Here is a 10,634-nt window from a genome sequence, read left to right on the forward strand (position 1 = left end):
TGTCACAGGCTGCCTGAGACAGTGATGGAGTCACCATCCCCAAAGGGGCTTAAAAGCCAGTGTGGATGTGGCACTCGAGGACATGGTTTAACGGTGGCCTGGGCAGTGTTGGCAGAACAGTTGGACTCGATCCTAAAGTCCTTTTCCAGCCTAAATGATTCTGTGATTCCCTGACTGGGACACAGCTGGAGCTGCTGTGGGGAGGAGCAGGGACAGTGCAGGGGGCTGTCCCCTGTGGGGAACCATGCTGGGACAGGGACACTGCTGCGAGGGGCTGTGGCCATGTCCAAGCAGGGGAACAAGCAAAGAGCAGCAGAAAGAAACGAAAACCGAGTGCCCCAAGGGAGTGGGGTTTGAGTGTAACGTGGTGCAAACAAGGGGACCTGATGGCAGCAGGCAGCAAGGAAGGAGAGGTGTAGGCTTGGAGTTGAGCCAGAGAAACGGGTTTAAAATCATCTTTCAAGGGTCATCTTTATTTCTCACTACCCAAATCGGTCAAGTTTGTTAATTGGCAATTCATTAAGTGAAATTGCCCAGCTCCAGGCTGTTTTGCCCACAGCTGGAAACCTGCAGGCACCTCCTGCCTGCCTGCCACTGTTGGGAAGGGGGGCATGTTGGTGAGGTGGCACAGCTGGGGTACACTGGGGCTGCAGGGCCTGGGCAGGGCTTCTGTGTGGGCAAACCTTCCCTGGGACAGGGCCACCACTCGCTCTGGGGGATGCTTGAGCCTATCCCCAGGGTGACTGAGAAGGGATAAACCTCAGTATCTGCCTCCATCTCCTACCAGAATGAGCTGATGGAGTGACCCCATCCCAGCCCTGTTATGGGAAGACACCACAGCTGACCTTCTGTGGTGTTTTTAGAGCAATGAAACACATCTGCTCCACTGCTGGGCATCAGAAATGTTTTATTGCATGAACATTCCTCCTGCTCCATAGACAGCTTGGACTTGCTGTCTTCCCTGCCCACCTGGCAGCAAGAAATGCCACGTCAGGCCAGCTCAGCGCTCGGGAGCAGCACCGGACCCCTCCGAACCGCAGCTACTCCTTCTCGATGCGAGCCAGGAGGTGGCCGAGCGTGGGCAGGAGGTGCTCGGGGGGCACCCGCGGCCCCTCGCCGTGCTCAGCAGCCCTCAGCAGGAAGCTGTGCATGCCCGCAGCCCGGGCTGCCCGGTAGTCCCGGCTGTAATCATCCCCGATGTGAGCCGCCTGCTCGGGCCGGGCCCCGCCGAGCCGCAGCGCCTGCTCGAAGATCCTCCGGTCCGGCTTGGCGAAGCCCGCGGCCTCGGAGGTGAGCACGAACTGGAAGTGCTGCCGCAGCTTGCACTGCGAGAGGATGGCTTCCAGCCGGCTGTCGAAGTTGGAGACGACTCCCATGCAGAAGCCGAGCTGGCGACACCGGCTCAGGGTCTCGGCGGCCCCGGGCAGCAGCTCCCAGTTGTGGGGGCTGCTGTAATCGCGGTAGAGCTTTTCCGCCAGCTTCGTCAGGGCTGCCTCGTCCTGCACGCCCGAGAGCCTGAAGCTCTGTTTGACCACATCCAGCCACCACTGCCGGGAGCTGAGCCCCTGGCCGTGGCCGTAGTTGGGGAAGCGCCGGCTCTGGGCCCCGTACACCTCACGGAAGGAGCGCCCCAGAGCCTCGGGCTGCACCTGCAGCCCCTGGGCCCGGGCCTGGGCCGCGTAGCTCTGGCCCACGGGCTGCCGCAGCCGCAGCAGCGTGTCCTTCACATCCCAGGTCAGCAGGCGCAGCCTGAGCATGGCCTCAGCAGCGCCCGGGGACACAGCCGAGCCCCGCCGTGCTCACACCGCCGGGCTGCGGGCACCGCACAGCACTGTGTCCCTCCGGCGGGGCTCAGGGCCCCGCTGCGCTCAGCATGGACACGGAGCACGGAGGGAAAACCCTGCTCCGAGTCCCAGGGGCAAAGTCTGCCAGGCCGGGGCACTGACACTCCCCACGTGGGGGCTGCAGACGGGGCGAGCTGGGCTACCGGGGCTGGATCCGGGGAGGGTGTCCGGGGCACGGCCGGGGTGTCCGGGGCACGGCCGGGGTGTCCGGGGCACGGCCGGGGTGTCTGGGGGGAGTGTCTGGGGCACGGCCGGGGTGTCTGGGGAGGGTGTCCGGGGCACGGCCGGGGTGTCCGGGGCACGGCCGGGGTGTCCGGAGCGGGAGCACCGCTGGAACGCAGGTGCGGGCTCGCCGTGTCCCCGCGGGTCCCGGAGCGGTCGCGGCGCTCACCGGACCGAGCTCCGGGGGCTGCGGGCTGGGGCTGCGCGCAGTGCCAGGACCCACCTGCACCGCTGCCCGGAAGAGCAGCCCCTCCGGAGAACGCTCCGGAGAACCCTCCCATCCCGGAATTCCCTCCCCTCCCGGAATTCCCTCCCCTCCCGGAATTCCCTCCCCTCCCGGAGAACCCGCCCCAGCCGCAATGGCCGCGCTCAGTGCCGGCCCGGCGCCTCCCGCAGCCCGCGCAGCAGCTGCGGTGTGAAGTAGGTGATGATGATGTCGGCCCCTGCGGAGAGACCAGACGCTGGAGCCAGCCCCGGGGGGACGCGGGGGATAGGGAGGAGGACGCGGGGGTCGCGGCCTCACCTGCGCGCCTGAAGGCCGTGATCGCCTCCTGCACCGCCGCCTCCAGGCTGAAGGCGCCGGCCTGCGCCCCGTGCCACAGCATGGCGAACTCCCCCGAGACGTGGTACACGGCCAGCGGGTGTGTGGGGTGCTGCGGGAGCGGTCAGAGCTGTCCCCTGCCCGCACAGCCCCGCTGCCCGGCGCACAGAACCCACAGAGCCCTCCCTGCCAGGCAGGTCCTCACCCGAGCCTTCACGTCCCTCACGAGGTCCAGGTAGGGCATCCCCGGCTTTACCATCAGCATGTCTGCACCTTCCCGCACGTCCCGGTCCTGCCACGGCAGCGCGGGGACAAGAACAGAGCTTGGTTTCCCCAGGAGTTCGGAGCCAGAAGGGCAAAACCCTCGACCATTTGTCTCCCAACCTCCTGCTCGCCCCAAGCCCTGCGGGGTGCGATCACCCAGGCCCTGTGTGAGGGTGTCCCACCCCACAGCCATAACCCACACCCCACTGAGGGTGTTCCCCACACCCCACTGAGGGTGTCCCCTACACCCCACTGAGGGTGTCCCCCACACCCCACTGAGGGTGTCCCACCCCACACCCCACTGAGGGTGTCCCCCACACCCCACTGAGGGTGTCCCACCCCACACCCCACTGAGGGTGTCCCCCACACCCCACTGAGGGTGTCCCACCCCACACTCACCACAGCACGCATGGCCAGGCCCCGCGCCCCCGGGGGCAGCTGGTAACAGCGCCGGTCCCCAAAGGCAGGTTTGGACAGCGCCGCGTCCCTGCAGAGGGGCAGAGGGCAGGGGGTGAGGAACCCCTGCCTCCCACCTCACACAGCTTCAGAAACACGAGGACAGGCCAGGACAAGCATCTGAGTCACTGAGGCAGAAAAAGGGGCCATTCCTGACACAGTTCAGCACGCAGGGATTGCTCTGGGAGGTCCTGCAGGCCCAGGCTGGCCCTGGGAGCTGTTTCAACACCCACCGCCCTCCCCATGCCCAGAGTCTGGGTAAAATTGTGTCAGGCCCCTTTCCAAGGTCGGTTCTTCAGGGATACCCTGCTGAGGTCAGGCTCTTCTTAGGACAAGGTCTAACAGCTAAGCTGAGGCTCATCCCTGAAGTCATCCTGTGGGGCAACACTGACTCCTGTGACTCCTGAAAGCTGCAGGCAGCTCCCTCTCTGCCTGCCTTGCCACCAGCACCTGAGCAGGTGAAGGCTTGGGGTGAAAGATCACCCTTCAGTGACTTTCCTGCCAGCCAGCCTCTCCTGGGTAAGGTACACTTGTCTCCTTTTTGTATGAAGGAGTAGGATGCTGCAAAGCGACCAGTGTGGCCCCACGTGCAGCCCAGGCTCTGGGTAAGCTCCTTTCCCAAATAACTTTCTGGGAATGTGTTCCCAGCTAGCCTGGCCGAGCTGGGCACACCTGGCTGAGGGACAGACCCACCTGAAGGGGCCGTAGAAGCACGAAGCAAACTTGGCGCTGTAGCTCATCACTGAGACCTGCAGGGCAGAGAGGGGCTGTGAGCTCAGGGCCACATCCCAGCGCTGGGACGGGAGAGACTCGCTCCCACAGCTTCATCCTCCCTCTTCCAGAGATCTGGCACCTCACCATGGCTGGCCCCAGCCAAGGACATTCCCCTCCTGTGTGTGCTGGGCAGGGCAATGCCCGTGGCACCAAGGGGGGTTTGCCCCTCTGCCGCTTGCCGCAGCCTCCCGTGGACGTGGCTCGTGCCTGTGGCTGTCCCTGCCTCACCTTGTTGCCCAGGTCGTTGGAGATCAGCGCCTGTTTCATGGCTGCAATGCGCCCGTCCATCATGTCCGAGGGGGCCACGATGTGGCAGCCTGCAGGGACAGACGGGACAGGGATGCACCGGAGGCTTCGGTGCTGCCTGGAACAGCGCGGGGAGGGCAGGGCAGCACTCCCAGCTGGAGTCTGCTTTTGGGGCTGCCCAAAGCCAGAGGGGCAGCTCTGTGAGAGCCAGCCTGGGCTGCCACTGCCTGGGGCTCCCCACCTGCTTTGGCATAAGCCAGCGCCACCTCCGCCAGCCGCTGGCAGCTGAGCTCGTTCTGGATGGTGCCGTCCTCACGCAGGATGCCTGGGAGACAAACCTGGGTCACACAGGGGAGGGACAGCTGGTGCCTCAGTCCCCACAGGCTCTGGGGACAAGCTGTGGTGCTCAGAGCAGCAGTGGGGAATTTGATGAGTTGAGGGAGGGAGATAAGGAGCAGGAGCCCTCTGTGGACTGGACACAGCGTGTGGGTGCTCCAGGGAAGGGAAGGCAGAGATGGGGGACACAGAGGGGTGCTCAGACTCAGGGGGCCTGAGGGAGGGTCTGAACCACCTGTGCCTCCCACCCTGTGGTCAAAACCCAGGAGAGGTCACCCAGACTCAACTACACCAGTACAGGGAAGCCGAGTCTTGGAGCAGGAGCTGGTCAGACCCTCAGCAGAAAATGGCAAATCCCAGAGGCAGGAGAAGGCCAGAGCACAGCCAGCCCCACGGCCGTGCTCACCACAGTGCCCGTGCGAGGTGTAGGGGCACAGGCAGACATCGCAGGCAATCAGCAGCTCCGGGAAGGTGGAGCGGATCTTCCTGATGGCCTGGATGGCAGGAGTGCCCTCGGCATCAGCAGCAGAGCCTCTCTCATCCTGTGAGGACAGAAACACCTCAGCATGCACAGCTGACACTTCCCACTGGCCCCTCCGTGGCAGCAGCTCTGCCCAGGAAGCATTTCCTGAACTCTGGGACCCCACTGAGGGAAAAGGGGTGATGGGCAGCTAGGGCAGGTTTTGGGGCCATCTGCAGAGCTCTGGGGACTTTCTGGGTGTCCCTGCAATATCCCATCCCCATCTGCTGTGCTGAGTGGGCCGTATCACAGCCAGAGACCCTGAACTGCTCCTGTTTGATCAGAGACCACCCCCAGCCAGCCCCACATGGCTCTGACAGCCCTGCGGCTATCCCAGAACCCCCCCACACATGCACTGACCTTGTGGACCTTGCTGGGCACCCCAAAGATGAGCACACACTTGAGGCCATCTTCGACAAGGGGCCGCAGCATCCCCTCCAGCTTGTTCACTCCATACCTGAGCAGGGCAAAGGGAAGCAGCTGCCAGGCACCCAGAGCTGCTCCGTGGGGAGAGCTGCCCTGGGACTGGGATGCTGCCCTGTGAGCAATCCAGCATCACCAGGCCGTGGCTGCAGGCACAGGGGAGGTGTTTCCTGAACAATCTGAGCCCTTATCCGGGGCTCCAGGAGCTCTATCTGCCCGGTATGGACGCTGCTCTGGAGGGATGGGCATACCCTGCCCTTGGATCCATTATCTTGGTGTCCCTGCTGCAGATCCACTTTCCCAGCACCAAAGCCCTGCTAATGTGGCAGCAGATGCCGAGGGGAGCTGCCAGTCCAGTGGGATCCAGTGCAGAACCAGATCCCATGTCCTTGCAGAGGTTTCCTGGCTGCTGCTGGAAACGCTGTTCACTTCCAGCCCACACAACCTGGGATTGCTCTGGGACAGAGCCAGAGCCTGCTGCTGTCCCTCCCAGCACTTTTCCAGCATTCCCTGCATGATTCCCTCCGCTCCCTTAGTGGATGAACATTCCCACTTAGCCTGATGCCGGGGGATCTCCAAAGCAGGAACCAGAGGGTTGGAAGCCTGCCCCTGGCTCATGCTCAGGGCAGAAATGAACCCTCCCCAGACACAGGGCACAGCAGCAGCTGGGGGCTGGATTCATACCTGGCTTGTCCAGGAAGGCTGGGAATTGGCTCCACGGCATCAGGGCTGTCACTGTGGGAGGTGGATGGGACAGAGACATGAGCACTCGGTGTGAGAAGGAAGCCTCTCTCCCAGACTTGTCCACAGGAGCTCTGAACCAATTTAAGAGCTCAGGGACCCGAGAGCTGGGGCTCACTCACGTGACAAAAATGGGATAGATGAGGTTGGAGGCATCGAAGGTGGTGGCCGTGCACTGCCAGGAGCGCAGCACGGGGTGGAAGTAGCCACTGTGGAGAACGGAGTCTGCCTGCATGGTGGGCTCTGCTGTCAGGGAAGGAGACTCTGAAACACCAAAACAAACCTGGTGAGCTGCTGCTCTTGGCACAAGCGAGGAGGGGCTGGCAGCCACTGCAGGACTGACCCTGTCCCAGCAGCCCAGGCAGCTCCACCCCACCTGCCCAAGCACCCAGGGGTGCTGCAGGACCCCATCAGCAGTGACTGCACAGCCCTTCCCTCTAACAGGGCTGTCAGTGACTCCTCCCCACAAACCTCCCAGTTCTGTGTATGAAACCCCCATCTCCAGCCACTGACAACCTCCCCCAGCAGAATCATGTTCACCCTCCTCAGGTGTCGCCCTGAAAACTCAGCTTTTGAGCTTGCTAACAAAGTTTTCTAAGGACTTTCCCAGGACAGTAACTGTAAACGTAGATATGTGTACATTCTTTCTGTTACACGTCTTGTGATGGGCATCTCTCATGGCCAGTGCAGTGAGAAAGTGTTATCCTGACCATCCAATCCCTGGCTGTGGTCAGAACCTATAAATCCTGGGAGGAAAAATAAACTTTCTCTTCTTTTCACCACACCTTGACCTGTGTCCGTGTGATCTATTCATCTTCAATGGCGACACTCGGGCTCCTTTCCCTGAGCCCCAAGAGGGTCATTCTTAATTCATTTTACTTTTCCTTAGTGCTGAGAAATTGTGTGACAGTTTTTGTATGGAGAGGATACAGAGCTGCTCTGTGTGATTTTTAACTCCAAAAACAACTCCAGTGGCCACTTCCTGCTGGATAAAAACCGTGGAGTTGGGAAAAAGTGATTTCAGAGATAACAAAACTCACACATAAATCAGTTGTTAGCTATCTCATGGCTGAAGCCTCTTCTGTAGCAATGCTTTATTCTCTAGCAGATCTAGTAATAATTCTATGATCAGACCATTCATTCCATTTCCAGGAGGGCTCAATTCCCACCACCGTGTTGCTGGTGGATGTGATGGCCGTGGGAAGGGAGCTCTCCTGGGACGAGGTGTTTGGCTGCAGTGCAGAGGAACAGCTGCACAACCCCAACAAGGGACTGTTTGTGCAGAGCAGCTCCAAGGACTTCTGGCTGCTCACACATCCCCCAGACACCCTGTGCAGAGGAGCTCGGGTGCCCTGGGAGACAAAGCAGAGTTCCTGCTGAAGAGCGTGGATTTTTGGGAGCTGGAGCCTGAGGGAGGTGGGCAGGAGCAGAGCTGAGATGGGATTGTGAAAGTGGAGGTGGATTCCTGTGAATATCCTGGGCAGGGCAGAGCTTCCCTAGGGAGATGGAGCAGCAGGAGGATGGGATCCATCTCAGGGGAGCAGCCTTGGTCCCACCTCAGGAGGGATTTCCCAGGCAGTAAACCTCCCTGACCCCCAGCCTGCATCCAAACTCTCTCCAGGGAACAGAGTGGGATCAGAGTCTCTCTGGAGGCACAGCTCCCAGCATCCAGGGGACAAAGTTCGACACTGGCACCCATGACACCAGCCAGTAACAGAGCTGGGCAGGAGACGGCTCAGTTCATCGGGAAAACCTTTAATATGAGGTGTTTCCCCTCTTTTACATGCTCAAAACCTTTAAGATGTTCCAATATGGAGCCAAGCTCTGTCAGAGCACCCCAGTGTACAGGACACTTGGAACAAAGGGGAATTGTGTTCAGGGCTGGAATGGAGCCTCTCATGTCCCAAGGAATCATTTCTGCTTGGAGATGAGGAAGGGCCCCTCTTGGTAAGAGGCTTACACATATGAAAAACCCCGAACACAAACATCAGGTGGTGCCTGTGGGGGATGCAGAGCAGCTGACAACACGCTGGCAGGGTCATGGCATCCTTTGGCAAGTCATTTTTAGCCCTTGGAGCGCTGCCGCCCCAGTCCTTACTCCAGGGAAGGGGACAGCCCTGGGGTGAACCTTGGCAGCTCCAGCAGGTGCCTGGCTCCAGGCAGGGCTCCAGGCAATGGCAAACAAAGGGCTCAGTGAACAAAACCCACCTCGAGAATCCAAAAAATGCTTTAAACGGTTAATCCCAGCAGAGGGAGGGGAGGGGGCCGGGTGGCACCTGACTGGATGGGACAGATAGAGGCCACAGCTCCAGAAACCTCGCTCTGGAGCGAGGAGGAGACGGGGCCGGCTGGGATTGCAGTGCCAAGATAAGAGCGGGACGGGTGGGTCCCAGGCTGCTGGGCCGGGTCCTCCTTCCCAGCCCCACGTCCAGGACAAGCCGCTGCCCCCGCAGGGCACCCGGTGGGACGAGGGCACCGGGGCGGCACAGCCGGGGACACGGGGGAAGGAGGGCAGGGCAGCGGAGCGAGGGCTGCAAGAGCGGGCAACGGGCTGGGGCTGTTCCCCCGACATCCCGCAGCGCTCCCGGCACAGCAAATTAACCTTTCCTCAACAGCCAGGGCCAAACGTGTCGTTCTAAAGCTGTTTGCTCCGGGCACACCGGCGCAGTTCAAGGACAGGTCGGCAGCAGAGAGGCTTCACCTTTGCTCCTCCGCCCCGGGACCGAGCCCGCAGCTGTGCCCAGCCCGAAGCCGCGGCACTGCCCGGGTGCCTCGCTGCTCTCGAGGCACGGGAAGCGACTTCCCAACGGGAGAACCCGGCACAGGCCGGCCCTCGGCACCGGCACCGGCACCGGCACCGGCACCGGCGGGACAGTTCTCGGGCACGGGCTGGAGCCGGAGCCGCCGCTGCTCCCGACAGCCTCCGTCCGCTCCCTCTCGTCTCATCTTGGCAGCAAGAGGCGTCCCAGCAGTTCAGGACACACACGTGGCCTCAGACGTGAGCACAACTATTCAGTTAAATCCCAGGGACATGCAGGCTCCCAAAATCCCAGCTGGGGACGGAGCGGGGTGCTGTAGGAAAGCGCAGCTCCGCAGGCAGACAAGGGAGCTGTGGGTTAACTAAGGAAGGCCAAGCTATTACAGGGTTAGTGGAGAGCTACCTATGAAGGTCAAATGTAAGGGCAGGTGTCCCGCTCCAGGATGGGAACGGGGATGCTCAGGGGTCTGGAATTACACCCCAGGACAAGCGGGAGCTCGAGACCGACGCCAGCTCGGAGCATCACACGCTGCTCGGTGCGTCCCCCGCCGTTGCCACGGTTACCGAGCAAAAATGGAGCAAAAACCGAGGAAAACTAAGCAAAACCTGGGTCGTCCTCGCTGCGTTACCCGGGGCTTCCCTTCCTGCCTGCACCCAAGCGCGGCCGGGCCCTGTCGCTGGAGTCATTCCCTGGCAGCCCGGCAAGGGGCCGAGGTGGGGGACCGGAGGGGGGGCGTTCGCCCCGGCCCAGCTGCGGTGCCCGATCCCAGCCCGTTCCCGCTCCGGTTCCCGCTCCCGGTCCCGGTCCCGGTCCCGGCACTCACCGATCGCCGCGTCCGCCCGGCCGTGCGACAGTGCCCCGTGATTTGCATAACCACGCCCACAGTGGGCTCAGCCCCGCCCCGCGCGGAGGGGCTGGCGGGAAGTCTCGCGCGGCGGAGCGCGGGAAAGGCGGCGCGGGGGGACGGGGGCGGTGGCGGAGCGGGGAGTTGGGGATTTGGGGGAGTTGGGGATTTGGGGATTTGGGGATTTGGAACTGCAGCAGGGATGAGCCCGCCTGGGGCACGGCCTCGGGGTGCTGGGGCCAAGCAGTCCCGTTCCGGGGAGCTGTAGGGGCACCTGGAACCGGGCTCTTGGGTGCTGGGGTCTGCCAGGCCCCTGCCTTGAGATGGAGAGATGTGTTATAAATGCATATCATTTATATATTACATATATTATATATAATTATAATTATATATATAATATACATTATTGGCTTTTCGCAAGTATTACAATGAATATTATAAGATTAGAAAATTTATCTGTAATAATATAGTCTTCTTTATTTCTGTTATTAATGAAACTTAGAAATAGTGGTATAATACATGTATGTTAAGCTATGACATAGCATTAAAACAAAAACTGCTTTTGTTTGTGTAACCCAAAGACTGAAAAAGATAGATGGAGACCTTTTTTTCCTTTTGTAAACTGTCTTAGCCATATGAAGACAGCAGTGCCCAGAACTCTGGG

The 10,634-nt window shown here is 61.1% G+C and overlaps 2 protein-coding genes across 4 annotated transcripts; both read right to left on the reverse strand.

Moving 5' to 3' along the window:
• Positions 1-882: 882 nt before the first annotated feature.
• On the reverse strand, positions 883-1,757 carry HDHD3 (haloacid dehalogenase like hydrolase domain containing 3). The gene has a single exon (XM_005527159.3). It carries the CDS (start codon positions 1,755-1,757, stop codon positions 1,041-1,043), a length of 717 nt encoding a protein of 238 aa, XP_005527216.1. The 3' UTR covers positions 883-1,040.
• Positions 1,758-2,374: 617 nt separating this feature from the next.
• On the reverse strand, positions 2,375-10,005 carry ALAD (aminolevulinate dehydratase). Of its 3 annotated transcripts, none has more exons than XM_005527317.3 (12): positions 9,950-10,005; positions 6,490-6,631; positions 6,311-6,361; positions 5,564-5,660; positions 5,090-5,225; positions 4,589-4,672; positions 4,330-4,418; positions 4,021-4,076; positions 3,271-3,358; positions 2,813-2,899; positions 2,590-2,719; positions 2,375-2,509 (listed from the first exon to the last, which is right to left on the reverse strand). In XM_005527317.3, the coding sequence occupies exons 2-12, from the start codon at positions 6,600-6,602 to the stop codon at positions 2,436-2,438; spliced, it is 1,005 nt and encodes a 334-aa protein (XP_005527374.2). In that variant the 5' UTR covers positions 6,603-6,631; positions 9,950-10,005; the 3' UTR covers positions 2,375-2,435. The 3 variants fall into 3 exon arrangements, with proteins under 3 accessions (XP_005527374.2, XP_014111726.2, XP_087922023.1); XM_014256251.2 differs by lacking the exon at positions 9,950-10,005 and adding an exon at positions 9,732-9,930; XM_088065897.1 differs by lacking the exon at positions 9,950-10,005 and adding an exon at positions 6,839-6,971.
• Between the last annotated feature and the right edge of the window lie 629 nt (positions 10,006-10,634).

The sequence above is a fragment of the Pseudopodoces humilis genome, chromosome 22, assembly GCF_049639895.1.
Source record: "Pseudopodoces humilis isolate 2021_Gansu_Grassland_sample_001 chromosome 22, ASM4963989v1, whole genome shotgun sequence".
NCBI lineage: Eukaryota > Metazoa > Chordata > Aves > Passeriformes > Paridae > Pseudopodoces > Pseudopodoces humilis.

Bases quoted from the DNA above. Each gene is read 5' to 3' on its own strand.
- HDHD3 (XM_005527159.3), bottom strand. From the start codon at position 1,757: ATGCTCAGGCTGCGCCTGCTGACCTGGGATGTGAAGGACACGCTGCTG.
- ALAD (XM_088065897.1), bottom strand. From the start codon at position 6,866: ATGGGGGTTTCATACACAGAACTGGGAG. The intron at 4,419-4,588 runs GTGGGGAGCCCC...CTGTCCCTGCAG, and splicing joins GCTGGCTTATGCCAAAGCAG to GCTGCCACATCGTGGCCCCC. The intron at 4,077-4,329 runs GTGAGGCAGGGA...TCTGCCCTGCAG, and splicing joins CCAACGACCTGGGCAACAAG to GTCTCAGTGATGAGCTACAG.